At 46.4% G+C, this 23,931-nt stretch overlaps 1 protein-coding gene across 1 annotated transcript in view; it reads left to right on the forward strand.

The window, feature by feature from the left end:
* Positions 1-23,931, forward strand: part of TRPC6 (transient receptor potential cation channel subfamily C member 6) — a 191,652-nt gene that overhangs the window by 75,407 nt on the left and 92,314 nt on the right. Inside the window, exon 2 of the mRNA XM_083170079.1 lies at positions 14,846-15,620. Within this exon, the coding sequence (XP_083026205.1) occupies positions 14,846-15,620 (775 nt within the window). The remainder of the gene's footprint in view (positions 1-14,845; positions 15,621-23,931) is intronic.

The raw sequence follows: 23,931 nt of genomic DNA on the forward strand, positions 1-23,931 counted from the left end.
AGATATTGGGATTACACCTTACTGCTACAGTATATCTTACTGCATGAACTCACAATTGCACAGTAACAACATTCTGCAGGTGCTGAGCTGAGGAATGGCTATCTCTATTGGTGAATAATATCTATCTTTACACCCATTGCCCGGCTAATAGGCATGACTCATTGCAGCCTGGCAAATGATTTGCTTGTGATTTAGAACCATATACTGTATGCATCTTTTAATTGAAGGCATCAGTCATTTCCAGGCATTTATTGTCTCCTGATAGTCCTCGCTGGGATATCAATAACACTAGTGTCCACCATTAGCAGAAGAGCCATTGCCCAGTTATTGGCAGGAAAAGATTCACAATGGTCTCCGTTCAATTTAATTAAGAGCTTCAATACCTAACCTTGTTCCCAGGAGGTAGATAAATCTGGAGCTGCAATGAGAGTAGATTGCGGTGGACACAGTTATCACTGGTTTCCTGTAACAGCAGGACCTGGGATGTAAAGCAAGCAAATAGATTAATAATACATATGTGAAAATGTTAATGGCCAACTCTACATAACCACTAATAAAACAGCTTGGGAAAAGTGTTTGCTTTATAGTAATTGGACCTACAATAGATGCATAAGGGTAAATGGATTCAGTATGAAATCCCGGCGGTTGGGATCCCGACGTTCAAAATTCACGACGCCGGAATCCCGACCGCCGAAATCCCGACAAGGGGGGGACGTGGATCGCCCCCCCATGCGGGCTCGCTGCGCTCGCCACGCAGTGGGCCCGGTGCCTCGCTACGCTCGGCACGCTAATTTATTCTCCCTCCAGGGGTGTCGTGAACACCCACGGAGGGAGAAACTGTCGGGATTTCGGCGGTCGGGATTTCGGCGGTCGGGATTCCGGCGTCGGGATTCTGAACGCCGGGATCCCGACCGCCGGGATTTAAACTGCATCCCGGGTAAATGTACTAAGCATTTGTTTTGTTTGCTTTGAGTGAGCTCACAACATACTACTCCTGGCTATCTGACTATTCATCCAGAATATCACCATCTCTACAACTACTAAAACTTTGAATATCACTGTTAATGCTTGTATTTGCGCTGTGTGTTTTGAAAATGCCCAGCTGTACCTCTAATGACTTCAATACTCCTGCTCTTCCATTGATAGTAGGTGTCCCCCATCATTTTATTCTTTGCCCTCTTCTTCTCTATTTCTATATGTCCTCTCTGGGTGAGCTTATTTGCTCACTTAACTTCCACTATCACCTCCATGCTGATAATACTCAAATCTACCGATCCTTTCCTGATCTCTTTCCCTCTATCCTCACTCATATCTCCAACTGTCTCTCTGCTGTCTACTCCTGGATGACCCAGCGCTTTTTTAGACTTAAAATATTAAACACTAAGCTGACCTCTTCCCACCCTCCTGCATAAAACCTGACCATCTCTCATCCTAACCTACTGTTTATGCCCAACTTCTTTCCCTTCTGTGTCACCCCCATCTGTCTAACCCTCCCCTTTTTTAATGTAAGCTCTCACGAGCAGGGCCCTCTCTCCTCGTGTGCCTTTCTTAGAATATATAAACCTCTGCCACCCTGATGATTGCTTCAGTGTCCTGTCCCCTGATGCAACTATCTGCATTAACCATGTACTTGTCCTAAACTGTCTGTGTTTTTGCTCAAAACTATGCTTTGTAAAGCGCTGCGTAATATGTGTGCGCTATATAAGAAACTGTTAATAAATAAATAAATAATAAATAAATAAGTACACACTGGGCGACTATGCCCAGCGTGTATGGACAGTGATAATGAGAATCATCGCTGGGTGGAATGCCGCTCAGTGCATACACACTGAGCGGCTTTCTCCCTGCTCTGCGCCGACGGAGGGGGTAGGACGGCATTGCATAGCGCAGCGCTATGCAAAGCCGTCCTGAAAGCCGCTCATCTGCTGGTATAACCAGCAGATGAACGGCTTTCCCAGTGATGTTGCAGGAGCGCGCAGCAGCGCTCATTGCTCATTGCCGGACCATACACACTGGGCGGCTTTGAGCTGAAAGCCGCTCAAACCCTCTGTTTTGAGCTACTTTCAGCTTAAAGTCGCCCAGTGTGTATGGGCCTTAATGGTTGTTTTCTTTTTTATAAACAGACAAGAACAGCACACACTGCATCCTTCCAGGGTCATCTTAATAGATAGGCACACCGGGCAACTGATTCGGGCTCCACTATTATAGGACTGTCTAATGCAGGTAGAGAATGCTGTTTGGCTGTTTTTATTGTGAATGACACAGCTTGCAACCAGACCTTGAATGACAACCAGCATGCTGATTGATGGTTTGAGCTATTCACCAATCAGAGTGCAGTATTCTCAACCTGCTTCAAACCTGCAGCCAGTGAATGTCTGTCAGCTGATTGGTGGATGTTTGGAGCTATCTACCAATCAGAGTGCTGCTTGCTATTCACTGTACGGAAGCATGTGTAGAGTAAGCATGGGATTGCAGGAAGAGTAACTCATGATTTATTTTTTTATGTTTTTAAAGGCCCTAATGCATGTCCTCACCCAGAGTCTACAATGCTGTTCAGGTGGCCCTGCAACCATTATAGATACAGTACATCCATATGTGGCATGTGGGCAGGGGCATGTGTGCAGAGGTGGATTTTCAACAAGGCCTAGGGCCCAGCAGGTCCCAAGGGTCCCCAAAAATGATATCATGACATCACATGGACCTGCCCACACTCCCAAATTGCCTTTGTTGTTCTTTGATAGGATATGCAAAAGATCTAGAGCCTGATTCCATTTTGTTTGAGGAGGGCCCTAAACTGATATCGTGCATAGGGCCCCATGAGGTGTAAATACGCCTCTGCTTATGGGCACAGCTGTTCCTGTAAGGACACACCCACTTGCTGAGAAGCCACACCCTCAGGGTTCTGCTATTCACCAGACAAAGGTTGGGAGGGATTCAGTATTGAATCCCGGCGGTCGGGATCCCGTCGTTCAGAATCCCGACGCCGGAATCCCGACAGCCGAAATGCCGACAAGGGGGGGGACGTGAATCGACCCGCCTTGCGGGCTCGCTGCGCTCACCACGCAGCGGGCACACTAATTTATTCACCCTCCAGGGGTGTCGTGGACACCCTCGGAGGGAGAATGTGTCGGCATTTCGGCGGTCGGGATTCCAGCGTCGGGATTCTGAACGCCGGGATCCCGACCGCCGGGATTGTAACTGCATCCCATTGGGAGGTATGCAATTGGAGTACATTCGTAAGAGTCTTTAAAGAAACATGCTGGGATCCATTCTGGAGAACTTCACACGGCTGCTCCGGTGATTATTGCCTACATCACAGTATCAAACTGCTAGCGCGAGGTTCCGTCATCTGACGGCAGACTTAGCTCCTGGCGTTAGCAGACAGAGTCTGAGAGGCTCACTCTAGATGGGAGGTTAGACATGAGCCAGCCACGCTGCCATGCTAATAATCTGTCACTGGGCCAGGACATCCAGAGTGACGCTCCCTCAGCAAACGGGAGAAAGTAGAAGCGGCACAGCTATACCCGGGCGGCTCTCGCCACGGTAATCTCTCTCTCTGAGCACTATGGGCCAGATTCTCTAAACTTCAAAAGTGATAAAATGGAGAGTTTTTTCCCACTATTTAACCCCTTCCCGACATATGACGTACATTTACGTCATATGTCGGTTGCGGGGGAATCAAGCCAGCTCACGGAGTGAGCTGGCTTGAAAGAGAGCAGGTAATGGCTGTATATTACAGCCAGGTCCCTGCTCTCACGGCCACGAGCGGCGAGTTCGCCGATCGTGGCCGTTTAACCCTTTAAGCACCGCGGGCAAAGCGACCGCAGTGCTTAAATAGCTGATCGGAGGGGGGCGCCCCCCTCCGGCGCCGATCGTGGCCCCCCGCAGCGAGATCGGAGGGTGCCGATCGGTTGCCATGGTAGCCAGGGGTCTAATGTAGACCCCTGTGCTGGCCGTGTCTGCATACCTATCATATCCTGCCTGAGGCAGGATGTAATAGGAAGTGCATAAAATCACTACGTTCAGCCATAGAGCTCTATGGCTGAACCTAGTACAGGCGATCGCGCCCCCTAGTGGTCAAGTACACTAGGGGGCCTTGTAGTAAAAGTAAAAAAAAAAAAAAAAAAAGTTACCAAAAAAAAAATATATTAAAAGTTCAAATCACCCCCCTTTCCCCATTTCCCAAATAAAAATAAATAAAAAATAAAAAAAATAAACATATTTGGTATCGCCGCGTTCCTAAAAGTCCGATCTATTAAAATATAACATTAGTTATCCCGCACGGTTAAAGGCGTAAACGGAAAATAATCCCCAACGCCAAAACTACGTTTTTTGGTCGCATCGCCTACCCAAAAAAAAATAGCTAAAAGAGATCAGAAAGTCGCCCATATCCCATAATGGTATTAATTAAAAAGTACACTTCAGCCCGCAAAAAATGAGCCCTCACCCAGGTCCGTAGGTGGAAAAATAAAAAAGTTATAAGCCGCAGAACATGGCGACGCGACGCAAATTCGAAAAACCGTAACATTTTCTATTTTTTTTTTAGTGGTAAAATGTAACGAAAACTATATAAGTTTGGTATCACCGGAATCGTAACGACCCATAGAATAAAGATAACCCATCATTTTAAACGAACTATGAACTCCAAAAAAACCGTAACCAGCGCAAAATTGTGGAATTGCGTTTTTTTTTCTTTTTACCCCACATTGAATTATTTCCTGATTCCCCAGAATATTATACGGTATAGTAAATGGTACCATTAAAAAGTACAACTTGTCCCGCAAAAAAAAAGCCCTCATGTGTCTATATAGCCGGAAAATTAAAAAAGTTACGCTTATTTGAACGCAAGGAGGAAAAAAAAAAAAATTACCATAAAAGGCAATGTCGGGAAGGGGTTAAGGGACAGTCCCAAGAATAGGACTCTGCATAATTATATTATATTGGAGGGGAAGTTACACATTTCTTTCTTTCTCTCTCTCTATCAGTGTTTTTGAACCACTGTGCTATGGAACACTAGTGTGCTTTTCCCAAGTGTGTCCCCAGATCCTGAGATGCCCAAATCAATTTACAGCCACCACCAGTTCAACTATTATTTACTGGTCTCTTCTTCTCATGAAAAGAGCCAATGTATTTTATTGTTGTTACATGTGGGGACCAATGTGATTGTTTTTTATATGGGGGCCAATAGTTTTTGTTTTATTTAGTGTGCTGCAAGGTAAAAAAGGTTCGGGGCAGCGAGGGGGACCGTTGTTGGCGACGGGGGGAGGCGGCAGATGTCGGCGGGGAGCTCCGTTGCCACGGCTGGCGGGGGCTGGCGATAGTTTCCCCAGCCCGGCCTGATGTGGACCGGCTACATCTGTATAATTAAGTTTGATCATTCTAATTACATTATTTAGCCATAGCATATTACAGGTTGAGTATCCCTTATCCAAATTATTCTGAAAACCATAGTCTCCAAAATTAAGTTTTTTTTTTTAAATGTTGCTAAAAACCTACTGGGTACATCTGTAACTGGCACTACTGAGTACATATGTAAGTAGCACTACTGGGGACACGATATGTAACTGCCACTAAATATGTGCAAAAAAATGATTGTTTGGTATTCAAATTCAGTGCTTGACATTGTACACAAACTTTGTTTCATGTTTTAAAACCATGTTTCATGCACAAATAAAATGTATTTGTGTGTATTTAACGCTTTTGATGTGTTTGTACAACATAAATGCAAGGTACCACATTCAAAAATAAAAACATTCAAAAATACGGAATAAAAATGCTTCTGGTCCCGAGCATTTTGAATAATGCTGGGTACACACCAGGACGACTAGGGCCCGATCCCCTCAATCTAGATCCAATTCCGACCAATTGGATGTAGATTGTGTGGTGATTGGGCCCTTTTCTGTCCTGGTGTGGACCGATACCGATCCGATGCGCGGTCCCGCGGGTCGGTCGTTATTGAGATCCTACCTGCTGCAGGTAGGATCTCAATGACGACCATACAGCCGGGTGCGGGTCGCCATCGGATCGGACCCGCTCACGGTGCACATCGTGAGCGGGTCGTGCCCCCCCGCGTCACCGCGAGCGGGTCAGACGAGACACTGACGACCCGCTCACGATGTGCATCGTGAGCGGGTCGTCCTGGTGTGTACCCTACATTAGGGATACTCAACCTGTACATAGAAAGCTCTTCGTGTTTAACTGATGATTTTTTTTTGTTTTTTTGTTTTTTTTTTGTTTTGATGAATATTTTAAATGGCAACCACATAGCATTGAATCCGATACATCACTATTTAATCACATTACATCTGTAGTTTTATTTTCTAACGAACAGTGACCTGTCCATATGAACAATTTTACATTCAGTACATAATGTTTTAGACTACAGAATATGGGCACGGATCCTTAGAATATTCTGCCAAAAAGTCAATTTAATTTTGAGTTTCTGCATACAAAACATGATCTATTCAGAAACAAAACTGTCAAACTCAGTTACGAATTCAGAGTATAATCCGTTTTTTAATGGCATATCTATGGAACATTTTTGCTTTTCATTATGTAACAAATCATGTCATGAATAGTTTGACATGACCTCAGACATTTTGAATATGATTATATTCTTCGTTAGGGAATTATAAGACATGAGTTGTCAGTTTATAGGCTGATAAGCCTTGGTTAGACATTACTCTTTTTACAGTGGACCGTTTAAAGGATATACTGTATGTCATACAAATTGGACACTGTGTTATGGAATAGATTTGTGTCATCGGAAGATCAATAGCTATTGTCTGTTGTAAAACATTGTACATTCCAAACTCGAAAGTGGAATTTTATATAGTGGCCGATTCAGGCCGACTCATTATGGTTCTGAATCGTATGACGTCAGCGCCCGCCCCGAATTCGGAGTACAGTGGTCATCTGAAAAGAAAGTAATGGCCACAATAACGACCACTATTTATTATATTTTTGCACAATATTTCCGATATTTCTGAGTATCGGAAATATCAGCCAATATTCATTACCCTTCTTTGTCTTGTTTGTACTCTGAAAAAGAATGTGAAAAGTGCCAAAAATAGAGACAGCCAGTGCTGAAAAAAAAAATCACTTTGGAGGTTTTTCTGGTTACGTAGGGGCAGATTTGTTTAGCTTGGAGAAGAGATAAACTGGAGATAAAGCGGAGAAAAGGTAAAAGGAGATAAAGCACAGCCAATCAGCTGTGTTTGAAAAAGACAGTTGGGAGTTGATTGGCTGGTGCTTTATCTCCTTTTACCTTTTCTCCGCTTTATCTCCAGTTTATCTCTTCTCCAAGCTTAATTAATCTGCCCCATAGTAACATAACATAGTAACGTAGTAATTAAGGCTGAAAAAAGACGTTAATCCATCGAGTTCAACCTGACTTGTAACTACTGACTTGAGTAAGTCATATCTATAGGATTCCCTTAGTGGACAAAAATGTATCCAGTTTTGATTTAAATTCATTAACAGTAGTTGCTGTAACTACCCCCACCGGCAATGAGTTCCAGAATGTTACTGGTCTAATGGTGAAGAATCCTCTTCTTAATTCAGTTCGGAATTTCTTTTCCTCGAGCCTCAGTACATGCCGCGTGTCCTAAGTATAGGCCTTTTAGTGAACAAATCATCTCCCAGTTCCATATGATTCCCAATCCTGTATTTAAACCTACTAATCATATCACCTCTCAACTACCATATCCGCAGTGAAAACATATTCGGCCTGGTTAATCTATATTTGTATTCTAGTGATTCCAGACCTTTCTAGTGATTCGAGGCTGAATTTCGCAGTCTTGCGAGTCCACAAGACACTGCCCGCCTCTAGCGCGGCCGTCCAACCTCCCCTGGCACACCGCGATTGCCTGCAGAGCTGCAAATGGATGTTTAGCATAAACATCCATTCACAGCCAGTGGTGTAGCTAAGTGCCAGGGTGCCCGGAACAAGGGCATGTTTCGCGCGCCCCCCCTCCCAGCTATTTCCCCCCACCACCACCACCACCTTGATTTAGTGGAGTATGGAAGCCCCTTGTGCCCCCTTTATTTTACCTTAACTGGTGTATTCCCAGAGGGAGATGTGGGTTGGTGAGTGCACAGGTGGCTTCTGGAGAGGGTATCCCTGGATCCGTGCCGTCCAGGCTGTCCTGCCAGCGTCTGCTGTAGATGGCGATCCACTGTCCAGCGGACGGTATCGCCAGTGCGGGGGTCACAGGCAGGAGGGCAGCAGCCAGCAGGTCAGGCACCGTCCCCTGCGTGTGTGTGGCCGAGGCTTCCAGCCCAGAGGAGGCCGCTGATGTCATGTGCGGCACTGTCCTGCCGGGAGCCGCCGGGCTGCATGACCGGGACCGGAGAACCCTCCTCAGGTGGAGGTGAGTGAGATAGGGGCGCCCCCCGACAGGCGGAGGGGACCGGGGGAAGGGGTGTTGGCGGCGTTGGGCTCAGGTGATGCTGCTTGGTGTTTTCGGCACATCCCTCCCGCCGGGTCTGCTGAGCGATAGTTACGCCGCTGCCCCACTGACTGATGCCGGGCACAGCAGGGAGCGGGCGAGCAGGGCAGGGAAGCCAGCAGCAGAGCTCAGGCGCCAGGTGACATGTCGGCGCCTGGAGCTTGTGCTCCGCCGGCTCCACCCTAGCTACGCCTCTGTTCACAGCCTTGGGTGCGGGGGAGAAATCATTTGATGGTCGGAGATATGTGCAGCACAGAGTGAATGACGTCACTGCAGTGTAGCTTTGAGTTACACAGAGAGGCACTGATTCGTCGGCTGGCACAGTGGCGTGTGTCGTTATTCCAGCGGCTTGGGAAGCTCAGGCTGCGGGTTTGAGTCCCACACCCCTGCTAAGCAGCTGCCTTAGATGTTAGCCCATATATGAGGATTAGGTAATTAGTTAGTGTAATAGCAGCTGTGGAGGCAGGGACAGCCTGTTTTTTTTGTTTTGTTTTTACTATTTGTAAGGTTCTTATTCTAAATCTACACACTAGCTTCCTCAGACCTGATGCCTTCCCTCCTAAACTTATGTTATATAATATGTTATTTGCAGTTTCACAGAACCTCTCCTCCTTTATTCTCAACTATCAGTCCACTCTCCCCCCCCCCCTCTACCTTCCCCAGTCTTGTCTTACCTCAATATTGTCCTCGGTACTTGTTTCCTAGCACGACGCCCATCCCATCGTATACCATTATACTAAATAAGGTATACGATGGTATGCGATGCGGCGCGATATTGTACAATAAAATATTGCATCGCATCGTATGCCATACAATGTCATACGATGCGATTGTATATGATTTTTGATTGTACAAGCACTCTGATGGGTCCTTACAATGTTAAATGGCCCCCCATAGTCAACGCCACCCCCAGGATCAACGCCAACCCGAAGCGTGGCGAGCGCAGTGAGCCCGCGAGGGGTGGCAGTACGCGTCCTCCGACCTTTTCATACCCCCACGAGCCCGAAGCGTGGCGAGCGCAGCAAGCCCCGGGAGGGGACGCGGAATACATGTAAAGTAATATGTGTCAGTCAGAAGTACTGATGTGTTAAGTTAATTCTTCTTCTTCTTATTATTATTATTATTACTAAGATCCAGTTACAAGTTAACACATGTTGTCATTACTATCTCAGATGTATGATATGGCAGGTGTTAATGTGTTCCTGAAACACCCCCACTATCCACGGCAGCCCGAAGCATGGCGAGCGCATGCGTTACGCGTCCTCCTGACCTTTTCATACCCCCACTATCCACATCGGCGTGGAATTGATTTTCTAAAGTGTGGCGAGCGCAGCAAGCCACCGAGCCCCGTGTGGGGACGTAGATTACCTTACATGTAATCCGCGTCCCCTCGCTGTGCTTGCCACGCTTCGGGCTCAGTGGCTCGCTGCACTCGCCACACTATATAAAATCAACTCCACGCCGACGTGGATAGTGGGGGTATGAAAAGGTCGGGAGGACGTGTAACGCATCCTATCCCGGGGCTCGCTGCACTTGGCGCGCTTCGGGCTGCCGTGGATAGTGGGGGTTTGAAAAGCCGTGGATGTGGGGGTTTCAAATGGAGGCATTTAAAAGTATGTAACATGGAACACTGGCAAATACCTCCTTCATTGTGAATGAGACGCACATGCGTCCGCACCCCCTCTTTGGACGGGAGACGCACGCGCTACAGAACCCCTAACCCTATCGGCAGGGTTGCTGTACCAGGCCGAAATAGCTACTCAGACACAGGAGCGTCTCATTGCTGGAGCGTCTGAGACGCTCCTGCGTCTCAAACAGATGGAGCGCCTCTCCGCCGGCGCCACCATGATCCCCTCTCTCCACCAAAGAGGGTGGATCATGCTGGCGCCGGCGGTGTGAGAGAAGCGCTGACTAGGCTTGCCAGAGACGCCGGGGACAGAGATGCAGTTCCCGGCAACAGTACGGTAGTTACTTGTGTAGTTTCACAGCGGCAGCCTATGCTGATAACGTAGCTTAGGCTGCCGCCGTGAAACTACACAAGTACCATTTCCTTAATAATTATTATGTTTTATTTTACTATATATTTTTTTGCCATATTTATTTACTATAGCGTGCCCAGTCCCATACAACAGATTTATTTTTTACTCTGAATTCATATATATATTTGGGGCAGAACGGATGGTGCAATGGTTAGCATTACTACCTCATAGCACTGAGGTCATGAGTTCAATTCACACCATGGCTCTAACTGTGCGGAGTTTGTATATTCTCCCCGTACTTGCGTGGGTTTCCTCTGGGTACTCCAGTTTCCTCCTACAATCCAAAAATATTAGTAGGCTAATTGGCTCCCAACAAATTTAACCCTAGAATGTCTGTGTGCATGTACATGTGGTAGGGAACATAGTTTGTAAGCTCCACTGGGGCAGGGACTGATGTGAATGTTCAATATTCTCTGTAAAGCGCTGCGGAATATGTGTGCGCTATATAAGAAACTGTAAATAAATAAATATATTTGCAACAATCAGAATATTGTATTTGTTTAGCATCTAATGCAAGGTTCCAGCTCACTCCCTGTTGTTGGTTCTCTGCAGCCTGAATGATGGGCTGGTGTCCCCAGGGGAATTATCCTCTCCATCATATTTCTATTGCATAGGAGGAAACCACATTGGATAATGAATGATGGTCTCTCAGATGCTTGGAGTTCTATGCAGACAAATGTCAGGGAGCATCGGGAACATCTATTGCTATACAAATTATTCCTGCTGCACTACAATGAGTCCCAAAGCCAGCCTATAGCACAGTACCATATATCATCTTAGTATATGACGTGGCTCAGCCAATGAGACCAACAGGAAGATCAATGGGCTGTTTTGCTGGTAATTAGTGTCATGTATGATGGGAATGACGACAGATATGTAAATTAAATAGACTATGTGATTTAAAAGACAACACTTCTAGGAAATGTACATTTTCATGCATCAAATAATGATGGTAATAACATATTAGTTTTATGCTGGCGAACATGTACAACAGTATCTGTGCCAGATATCAGAGGACTGGCGTGCCAAAAACAGGAAAGTGTTAAGGTGCCCAAGCATGGTAAGATTTTTTTAAACTATATGGCCGTTTCCAACTGATCGGAACGACCAATCGTTAAAAAACGTACTATGTGCGGGCTTGGTGATGATCCGATGTGGGTTCCCATGGGTCATTCGTCGAGCCTACTGATCCCTTCAGCAGGTAGAAAGATGAACAACCCAGTGTGCAGAATCATGGCCACATCATTCCAATGTGGTGGCATGGTGAACTTTGTGACCATGTCCCACCACTTAGCCTCCGTCCGCTGCTGCTCATCGTCAACCTTCCTCTACACCGCCACACCCCTCACCTCCGCCACTGGCAGACAGAGAAAGAGGCCGGTAGCGGGCAGGAGATTTTAAACAAATAGGATGCCCGATGATTGGCTGAGAGAGCTCTCTTAGCCAATTAGCGTCCACCCTATTTATTTGAACTCTCCTGCCTACCGGCGGCCTCTCTCGGTCAGCCAGTGGTGGGGGTGTGGCGGGCAGGGTTCAGGGATGCAGAGCAGCAGACCGCGAACACCCCTGATCATGGCGACACTGAACAATTGAATAAACCCTCTGATCGTTTACTCAATCGTTTTGTGTGTGGCAATGATCGGTGGTACAGTATTCTGGTTTTTAAAGGAAATCGTATAGATATCGGAGAGGATTCGATATCTGTGTGTGTGCAGTCACGGGATACGGTCACTAGGTCTACAAGCATTGGGTTGACAAGCATGAGGTCGACACCATTAAGTCGATATGCAGGAAGGTCGAAAGGGTCATTAGGTCGACAGGGTCATTAGGTCGACACAAGCATTAGGTCGACAAGGGAAGTGTCGACACAAGCATTAGGTTGACATGGGGAATGTCGACAGTCAAAAGGTGGACATGGTTTTTTTTCTCACATATTGTTTGAGCCGACATGTGCCGACAGGCGGTATTCCATGCCCAACCATCCACTAGGGCATGGTGGGAGATAAAATAGTGTGCCAAGCGTAGCGAGGCATCATGCCAAAATCATGGAGAGCGCAGCGAGCCATGCAAGGGGGGGAGGTGCTATGTTTTAGTGTCCATGTCGACTGTGTCAAAATTCGGGACAAAAAAATATGAAAAACCCCATGTTGACCTTTTGACTGTCGACCTTATGCTTGTGTTGACCTTCAGTCATGTCGACCTTCTTGCATGTCAACCTTAATGCATGTCGACCTTATGCTTGTAGACCAACATGCTGTCTACCCAATGATCCATACCCTCAGTCAGTCACTATGCTAGTACCATCACTACCTACCTTGATACAAGTTCTGAGCATTCACAGGGTCAATAGGAACAATATTAGGGGCATGTTTGTCATAATCTGTGTCTCAGATAAGATGTGATAAAATTGCCCCAGGGCGGGATGTTCTAACATCCGCATCCCAGCTCCGCCGACCTTCGCCGACATAATTATCACATATGCTCTAACATATGCGATAATTATGGCAAAGGACAGCTCTTGCGTTAAGAGCTGTCCTTTGCGGTGCGTCAGCGGGTCCCGGCGGCTCCCCCCTCCCTCCCTTACCCGGCACTGGTGCTGCTGCTGCGGCGGGGGCTGGCTCTCCTCCTCCTCCCTGCACCCGGAAGAGGATCACAGTGCAGAGAGGAGGAGGTCACAGATCCGGGCAGCACAGCTCTGTGCTGCCCGGACACAGGTGAGGGGGGGTCGGTGCGGGCCGGCGGTGGGTCGCTGTAGAATTCCATAGGATAACAGGGTTTTTACCGCATTATTAGTTTAGAGAATCCCCCCCCCCCCTCAATCCGTAATGAGTTATTGATCACATTGGATCAATTATTGCATTGAAGGACAGTGCTTGTGAGAATGCTCTGTCCCTGAGAATCTGCTCCACAGACCTCTTGGGGTATTTTTCACAAACAATACCCCCGGCATTTGCTTCACATGTGTTGTATTAGACACACATCGCTGATCACAGACGCTGGTTCCCAACTCGCTCTGCCTGTCAGATCGGTGATCGGAGTCAGGCAACTGTGGATAATGCTGTCTCAGGGTAGTGTTGTCTTTTTTTTTTCATTTAAATTTAGTAAATCGCCCAGACTGCATTGCCCGTAAGAGTGAACAATAAACAAAAACAAAAAAACATTAATGGGTTTGTGTAGTAGTTTTTCATGAAAACTGCTCCAACTCGGATTGGCAGTAACAGATAGTTCTCCTCCCGGCTGCTGGTGCAGTCCTGTATTGCAGCCGTTCCTGAGGATATGGATGTCAGTGTCTGCAGTCTTATCCAAGGACATCCCAGCTGAAGAGATATAAAACAATTCTTAACGCGTTTCCCCACCTGACAAAGGTAAGTGTCTTCCTCAGCACCTTCCGGACTGTCTGTTACTGCCTTTCAGTTGGTGTATCGGTTTTAAAAGGACATTCTGCCGAAGCCACTAACTGGCCAGGAATACATGCAGGAGTTATGTTTAGCAATTCATTGCTCTTATGCCTCCAAATAACCCTGTATCGGGAATGTTTATCATGGTTGATATTTACGCTTATAAACATTTACAGTTTGTTACTAACATACTGTAGAGCCTGATTATAAGAAGTGTTCCTTTTTATTATAAAACTGTGCTATTATTGTATTTTTATCAATCCAGACGGAGTGTTTGGGTGAGATTTAATGGGATGAGAGATTCAGAAAATGAGAGATTTGGTAAGAAATCTCCAGTTTTTTTTAAAGCGGCAATCATTTACACTCCAAAATCAAACTGGTTTAGCTGTGTAAATGTTGCCGCTTTAAAAAAAACTGGAGATTTCTTCCCAAATCTCTCACTTTCTGAATCTCTCATCCTAATAAATCTCACCCTCTGTATTATAGTATTTTACAGAAAAAATTGTATTCACCAGAGCTTCAGTTTTGAAATAAATCATTGTTTGTTTCCCTTTTTGGGGTCCTGGATGACCGTCGGGATTCCGATGCTCATTTCTCCAACATCGGAATAGCCCAACAGTCGGAATCCCAACTTACATGGGCTATTTTCCATTGTGGGAGTTCACGACCCCCATAGAGGGAGAATAGAGTAGGTGGTGAGCACAGCTAGCCCGCACCCCCGTGTCGAGCTCCTGACAGTCAGGATTCCGATGTTGCAGAAACGACCGCAAGAATCCCGACTGTCGATAAGTTATACCATACCCCCTTTTTATAACATTGTAGCTAACACATGCCACAGGTTCAACATTGGCACATTGGTGCCCCACCATCCCCCGTAGACAATACAATACGAGGTAATCTTCATGTTGCCTGCCTCTGTTTTGTAGCCTAACTGTTTGTCCCTTTCATTTTAATGCAGGCGGGCCCAGGAAAATCGGTTGTGTCATCGAAGGCAAACAGTACTACGGGAAAAGGGTAGAAGACAAGCTAACCGTGGGCCGGCTTATATGTTCAGTGACCGCTCCACTAACCTATCAGCTAACGAAGAACGGTTTTTGGACGCGGCAGAGTACGGGAACATCCCTGTGGTCCGGAAAATGATGGAGGAATGTCACACTTTAAATGTGAATTGTGTGGATTACATGGGGCAAAGTGCCTTACAACTAGCCGTTGCTAATGAGCACTTGGAAATTACCGAGCTTCTGCTTAAGAAAGAGAACTTAGCGCGAGTCGGCGATGCCTTGCTCTTGGCTATCAGCAAAGGTTATGTACGGATAGTGGAAGCCATTCTCGGCCACCCATCCTTTGCCGAAGGCAAGAGACTCACGACAAGCCCCAGTCAGTCGGAATTCCAACAAGACGACTTCTACGCCTACGATGAGGATGGCACCAGGTTCTCCCAAGATATCACCCCTATCATATTGGCCGCTCACTGTCAGGAATATGAAATAGTCCATACTCTTCTAAGGAAAGGAGCCCGAATTGAGAGGCCTCATAATTATTTTTGTAAATGCAGCGAATGTAATGAAAAACAAAAGCACGACTCCTTTAGCCACTCCAGGTCGAGGATCAATGCATATAAGGGACTTGCCAGCCCGGCATATTTATCATTATCCAGCGAAGACCCAGTAATGACGGCCTTGGAGCTCAGTAATGAGCTGGCTCTCCTAGCAAATATTGAAAAAGAATTCAAGGTGGGTACAGGACATCTGCAGTAAAAAAAAAAAAAAAAACATAGGGAGATTTATTAAGGCTGTGTGCTCCAAGTGATAATTGGTTTCCTGTTTTGGAGAATTGTGCTAATAATTCAAATAGATAGAAAGTCTGTAACTGTTCCCAATGTCCTAACAGCAGAAATAGCTGACTACACCACGATTGTTGCACTTGGAAGATATCAAGACTATTTTTGCTAGGAAAAAAGAAGACTTTTTTTGGGGCACTCTTAAAGAGTCTTCTTTTCTCCTTGCACAAATAGTCTATCTTTCAGACTCAGGGAGCACCGCCAACCACCTCAAACCAATAGATTGTGTTCAAAAACAACTATGCAATAAAAGTTATGTTGGCTACAAACAAAAATTAGCACCCCAATATCCAGTCTCAGTGGGACACTATAGGGGTGTTTCCCTTAGATAGCAATTCTCAAAGCCAGGGGAGTCACTAGATGTCTGCAGGGGATGGGGGGCACCAAAGTTCCAGCTTTTCTGCAGTGCCAAGAGCTGGGTGCTGCAATGTGATATTCTTCTGCTGCACTTGGCTCCTGTCACAGAGGAAGAGTCGGCACCGCAGACGGCCCAGTTTCCAGCTGCCCCAGAAGTGACAAAAACAGGGTCTCCGCAAGACCACGCCTTCGGTGCAGTGGGGTTTACGGGTGTCAATGCAGAGTGCGTTTCTGGTGTCACCACAATTGGTGATGTCTCTGCTCAACATTTCAGTGATTATTTTAGTACTGTCCTCAGGAATATAAAATTATCTACAAAAATAATAGGCAGAAAAGATAACTTTTTACAAGAATGATCAGATATAAATATATAAAACTATATTTAAAAAGAAAAGAGACCCCTGGAGAAGGCTATCATACTGTAGCTTCACCAGCAGAATATGCTACACCCATAAATCCGGCAAAATTGTCCCTTTTATTTGCAGGGATTGTGAATTTTTGAAAACTAAGCCTATTGTTTACCCTGGATGCACTATAACTGTGTTGTCCGGGTGCTTCAGTGTTAATCAAATATAAACATCTTTGCCTTTAGCTTTCTGCAGACTTAATTAATTAAGCCTTGTATTGAATTCAATTTATATCAGAAGCTCTCAATAAAGTAGTATAAAAGCGAAGATAAATCTTATTACAGAATTGGCATAGGCAGGTATTGCTCAGCAGTAGTACTGTAGGTAGCTGTAAACTGCTGGGCTAGGGATTTGCTTTCTTGGGGATCCTTTGGAACAGATGTCTGTACAACCAAATCATGGTCTGGAGAGGACAAGCCAAAGTGAGTGTGGACTTATTCACCAGCTAGGGGTATAATTGCAATTAGGGCAGGAGATACTATGACAACAGGCTGAAACACCTTCTTCACACCACTGAGGTGGTCACACATGGACCAGTTGTGTCTGGCAATGAGAATATACAGTAGATTACAGACCACCTTTCATAAGTTGGCTCCAAATGACTGCTGGATATCCCAGAGGTCTTTCACTGTGTGTATGGAGCATACTTATAAACCTTTCCCATCTAGCCTCCAGGAGATCCAAGCATGGTTAAGCACAGTCCACAAAATGATAGAGGCTTTATGGTTGCTATGGGCAACTTCTCCATTGGTCCATTTCTCCACCCCTTTCAATGTTTTATTCACCAACCCACGTGTCATCAAGACCCCTCCACTTTAATGTCACAAGAGGTTCTCTACATTGCGTCACAAATGGAATAACCACAATGATGCATGTCATAGCGAAACTCGTCACCAAGCCACCTGCCCTGCCTACTTCATGGTCAAAATAGAGAATAGGGGGGGGGGGGGGGGGTTGACTGAGCAATGCCTCCACTCCTGAGACACAGGAGAATTTCCGCCAGTACAGAGTAGGCAGCTATGCTACGGTATGTGGTCATCTTGCCAGTTGCGATAATTCTTACCCATGTCAGGCACCAAATGTCTACAGTTCTCCATACAAGGATTTCTTACCTCCAAAATGTTCCAATTTCCGCATGGACTGTTCTTCCAATCTTTTTGGACCCATTCTCCCCAATTTGCCAGAGCTGGGAAATATTACCCCCACCTCCCATTTTTTTCAATGCAATAAACATGCCAATCAGAGGCATGGTCACTCCCATTGTGATGCTCAACACAGTGTGCCATGATCATGCCCCTATCCCAAATTGTTATCACCAAAAGTGGATTTGGCCATGAGGTAGTCGCAGGTCCAACAGCCCAAACTTGTGAAAAACCCTCATAGGCTCAGTGCCTAAGCAGAAAGAGATAAGCAATTTCCTTATCCAGCATGTCATTGTTATTATACTGTAAATTTTATGTATTGCCTTATATATTGGGCATGGCATATGCTGGATCACCTCAGTCCCTGCCCCTTCTAGGCCCCACACGACCTCCTGACCAGCCTTGCTCTCATACATGCACTCCTTCACATCTTAGTCCTGACACCCCCCTATCACTCCATAAATACTCCCCCACCACCTGTAGTTGTCCAGTCCCCCCTATACTTACTCTGGCTTTCTCCTCGCATATCATTCTTCCATCTCCCTCTAAGATGGGGCACAATAGTGACATCACTGAGAACACAGCCTAACCATTTACTGGGAACTAGTGACATCACTGAGAACACAGCCTACCCATTTACTGGGAACTAGTGACATCACTGAGAACACAGCCTACCTATTTACTGGGAACTAGTGACATCACTGAGAACACAGCCTACCCATTCACTGACAACTAGAGACATCACTGATAACACAGCCTATCCATTCACTGGGAACTATGGACATCACTGAGAACACAGCCTACCCATTCACTGGGAACTAGGGACATCACTGAGAACACAGCCTACCCATTCCTTGGGAACTAGGGACATCACTGAGAACACAGCCTTCCCATTCATTGGGAACTAGTGACCTTATTGAAAATGCAGCCTACCCATTCATTTGGGAACTAGTGACCTCACTGAAAACACAGCCTTCCCATTCATTGGGAACTAGTGGCCTCACTAAAAACGCAGCCTACTGTACCCATTCATTGGGAACTAGTGACCTCACTGAAAACGCAGCCTACCCATTCATTGGGAACTAGTGACCTCACTAAAAAAGCAGCCTACCCATTCATTGGGAACAAGTGACATCATTGAAAACACAGCCTTCCCATTCATTGGGAACTAGTGACCTCACTGAAAAAACTCAGCCTACCCATTCATTGGGAACTAGTGACATCATTGAAAACACAGCCTTCCCATTCATTGGAAACTAGTGACCTCACTGAGAACACAGCCTACCCATTCATTGGGAACTAGTGACATCACTGAAAACACAGCCTACCCATTCATTGGGAACTAGTGACATCACTGAAAACACAGCCTACCCATTCATTGGGAACTAGTGACATCACTTAAAACACAGCCTTCCCATTCATTGGGAACTAGTGACATCACTGAAAACGCAGTCTACTTGTTCACAGCTTGCCACCAATTATTTAATGTATTTAAAAAATAAAACACGAAACCCCCTGCCACGTAATCAGGCCTGGGTACACTAGTCTTATCGCACTTCCTCTTTAGTTTAGCACACATTACAGTTTTCTTTTTATTAAATAGTAATTATGATACACATAATGGTATATACTGGACCACAGTATGAAATTTCATAACTCAGCATTCAAGATGTATCCATGGAGAATAATCCTCTGCATAATGCCACATTGGAATTATCTGCTATACAGTAAATTGCGTTGTATCTACACTGCATTCTTTATTCAATTAAAAAAATAAATCCCCTCCATTGTGGCCAGGAATTAGCACTTTCTGCCATGTCTGCTTTAGTCGCATAGACACTGACCATTACAGATGACCTCACTATAGTTCAGCCGGCCGGGTGAAGGCTGTGTGATCACTTTTAGATTAAAATATACCTCTGAGTAGCCAGAAGAGATAAGAGGGGATTTGCTAGAGATAACATGACTCATTAATATGCAAACACAATCTAACATTACTCATCAATATGCAAACACAGTACTATAACATTTGCATTTAAATGCTTCCTTTGTTTGCCAGATACAGTAACTGTCAGTTATGGTCCAATGAAGATGAAATAGCTATTGGGTTTTATTAATAGAATAATAGTTTGAATCCTGTGTAATAATTTGGTTAGTAACTGCACGAATCTTATTCTCTAACACAAAAAAGCTAATTGGAATGACAAATAATATATAAAATATAAAAAATGCACATGTGCAAGTACTGTGCATGTATTAAACTTGGTGAATCATAGAATTAATGTTTTAATTAAATAGCATTGTAATTTCAAGGAACTAGTCACATCACTGAGAACACATCCTACCAATTCACTGGGAACTAGTGACATCACCGAGAACACATCCTACCCATTCACTGGGAACTAGTGACATCACCGAGAACACATCCTACCCATTCACTGGGAACTAGTGACATCACTGAGAACACATCCTACCCATTCACTGGGAACTACTGACATCTCTGAGAACACATCCTACCCATTCACTGGGAACTAGTGACATCACTGAGAACACATCCTACCCATTCACTGGGAACTAGTGACCTCACTGAGAACACATCCTACCCATTCACTGGGAACTAGTGACATCACTGAGAACACATCCTACCCATTCACTGGGAACTAGTGACATCACTGAGAACACATCCTACCCATTCACTGGGAACTAGTGACCTCACTGAGAACACATCCTACCCATTCACTGGGCTGTCAATGATTGCTAGTGAATGAATCTACACAATTGTTAAATAGGTTCAGCCCTCATAACTAATGCACTGAGGACCTTATTCTGGTCCGTACGTTGGCCCGCGTGTGTTCGCATGGGGCCACTGTTTGCACATGGGTGTTTCCATGAGAACACTGGACGTTCTCATGCTAATGCGGCTATTACGGACATGCGGGTGGCGGGCAGTTGACATCAACCTTACATATGCGTGCACCTTCCACATCTTTCGACGGTCGGCGACCATCAAAAGATGTGGGAGGGTCCCAGAGGCATGCGAATGTACGCGCCTTGCAAATTGTGGACCGGCGTACCACCATTCGTAAGGCAGGATCTGGTTTACTCGCAAGGATGCGAATTCGCATACAAGCGAATGAACCTGAATAACCCCCTGAGTGTGTAGGTGGATATGGGTCATAGAGCCGACCAATAGGTCGGCCACTGTTGGTCAACAGGCCATAGGTCGACGCTTTAACAAGGTCAACATGGCTGAGGTCGGCAGGGACAAAAGGTCGACCCAAGCTTTATGTCAACATGGAAAAGGTCGACATGCCGTTTTCACATTTTTGGTGTCTGTGCCGACCACGTCCCCTCGCATGGCTAGCTTTGTTCACCATGATTCGGGCACGGTGCCTCACTACACTCTGCACAGTATTATATTCTCCCTCTATGTCCACGTGGATAGTTAAGTATGAGAAAACACCTGTTCTGGGGGGAAAAAAAAAGTGAAAACCCCATGTCAACCTTTTTCTTGTCAACCTTTTCTGTCGACCTATTGCTTGTGTCAACCTTTTGAGCCAATTGACCTTTTTAAGGTGTCAACCTATGACCTATCAACCGCATACCGTGTAGGCAATTGATAAACTTTAAGAACTCATAGATTTGTGGGCCTAGGGCAGGCAAGTCCAAACTGTGGCCCTCCTGCTGTTGCGAAACTACACATCCCAGCATGCCTTGCCATAGTTTTAGCATTCCCTAATAGCAAAACTGTGGCAAGGCATGATGGGATGTGTAGTTTGACCACAGCTGGAGGGCCATAGTTTGGACATGCCTGGCCTAGGGTAATAGCAAGGCGACAATCTGCCCTATGCCGGCCCGACCCCCAGTAGTAGTATATTGTTGTCATTGCAGGAAGCGGGGATCACCGCGGAAGGATAAAGCTGTGCTTAGCACCCTACATATAGGAGCTCATCTACCCCTAATTATGGCCTGGTGTGGGTCCATTACATTCAAATTGTATTTCCATTGGCCATTCCATGTCTTTACATTAAAGATAGAAGTTATTACATGGTGTAACCTTCTACAAGTCATGCTGTATGTGCACAACAGTCTCAAAGACAGAGAGTAATTACAACCAGTGGCGGATCCAGAGGGGGGCTGCAGCACAGTACAAAATTCAAATAGTTGATCCACACCAACTGCCACCAACTGACACTTACTCACTGCATACCTCCCAACTTCTGTGCTTAAGAAATAGGGACACTAAATGTGTCCCTAGTAATAGAAATAGGCGCCCGAAAAGGGGGCGGGGTGTATGCAAATGAGGGCGTGGCTTATGCTAATTAGGCCTCATTACCACAACTGGGAAACACAAAAAGGCATTTGGTGCAGTGTCCTGGCGGTTTTGCACGTTGCAAATGAGACCCACAAAGTGCATTTCCTGTCATGCTTTTGTTTTATCCCGTATTATCGCTCCCTGTTCATGAGCACTGACACTTGTAGGAAGTTAATGGAGTTCCCCATGGGAGCGCTCATGAATGATATCGGGGAGAGATGTACTGTATCAAACTTTCTAAAAACGACAAGTCGAGAAGTCACCCACAGTAACCAATCAGCTCTCAGGTATCCTTTACTGATGGTGTAATGGTTAGCATTACAGCCTCACAGCTCTGAGGTCATGGGTTCAATTCCCTCCATGGTCTTAATTGTGAGGAGTTTATATATTCTCCCCGTACTTGTGTGGGTTTACTCAGGTTTCCTCCCACAATCTCCTATATATTTGGCTACATCTGTCACTAAAAGTGGGTGTCTGTGTCTATAACGCTTAATGTGTGATTGCCTTCATCTGTGCTGAACACCTTTCTGAGAAATTAACCTGTTTAAACAGGTGATGGCAATCATACATTAAGGGGAAGTCTAGAAACAGAGAATTGTGTCCCTCCTGGAGAGGGTCATGTTGGAGGTATGTGACAGAGAACCAGCCCAGTGAGCCCACAGACAGTGCCAGACACCCACTGCCTTCCCATGTTGCCCAGCACTGCTACTCCACAGCCACCAGGTGAGCGCCCCCCTCTCGCGATTTGCGGCAAAACCTCCCCCCCCCCGCGCGCCCCCCCTCCCGCGATTCGCGGCAAAAACACCCGCTCCCCCGCGACCCCCCCTACCGCGATTCGCAGCAAAAACACCCCCGCGACCCCCCCTCCCGCGATTCGCTGCAAAAAGAACCCCCCCACGACCCCTCCCACAATTCGCGGCATAACCACCACCCCGCGACCCCCCTCCCGCGGATCGCGGCAAACCCTCCCCCGTGACCCCCCCCCGATTCGCGGAAAAAACACCCCCCCCCCCCCCGCGACCTTCCTCCCGCGATTCGCGGCAAAAAGAACCCCCCCGCGACCCCCCCTTGCACGATTGGCGGCACCCCCCCTGCGACCCCCCTCCCGCGATTCGCGGCACCCCCCCCCCCCCCCCGCAATTCGCAGCAGCCCCAGGATTAAATGGCACATGCAAAACACTGACATGGCTATGGTCGACAATGAAAAAGGTTGACATGAGTTTTTGAAGATTTATTTTTAATTTTTTTAATTTTTTCATATTCATTGTCATGTGTCGACATGGACACCAATGAAGTGGCACACTTATGTCAACATTTACATGTGTTGACCTTTCTGTGTTGATTTTTTCTTGTGGCGATTCGCGTCACACCCCCCCACAACCCCCCCTCCCGCGATTCGCGGCACCCCCCGTGACCCCCCACCTCCCGCAATTCGCGGCAACCCCCCACCGGAACCCCTGTGAACCCCGCGATTCGCGGCACCCACCCCCGCGACCACCCCTCCCGCAATTCGCGGCACCCCCCCGTGATTCGCGGCAGCTCCAGAATTAAATTGCACATGGAAAACACTGACATGGCTATGGTCGACAATGAAAAAGGTTGACATGAGTTTTTGAAGTTTTTTTGTCATTTTTTGAATATTTTCATATTCATTCTCATGTGTCGACATGGACACTTATGTCAACATTTACATGTGTTGACCTTTCTGTGTTGATTTTTTTCTTGTGGCGATTCGCGTCACACCCCCCGCAACCCCCCCTCCGGCGATTCGCGGCACCCCGGCACCCCCCCCCCCCTCCCGCAATTCGCGGCAACACCCCACCGGAACCCCCATGAACCCCGCTCTCCCGCGATTCGCGGCACCCACCCCCCGCAACCCCCCCCCCCCCTCCCACAAATCGCGGCACCCCCCGCGATTCGCGGCAGCCCCAGGATTAAATGGCACATGCAAAACACTGGCACGGCTATGGTCGACAATGAAAA

This window comes from Crinia signifera, chromosome 2 (assembly GCF_055691185.1).
Source record: "Crinia signifera chromosome 2, ASM5569118v1, whole genome shotgun sequence".
In the NCBI taxonomy this organism is placed as follows: Eukaryota; Metazoa; Chordata; class Amphibia; order Anura; family Myobatrachidae; genus Crinia; species Crinia signifera.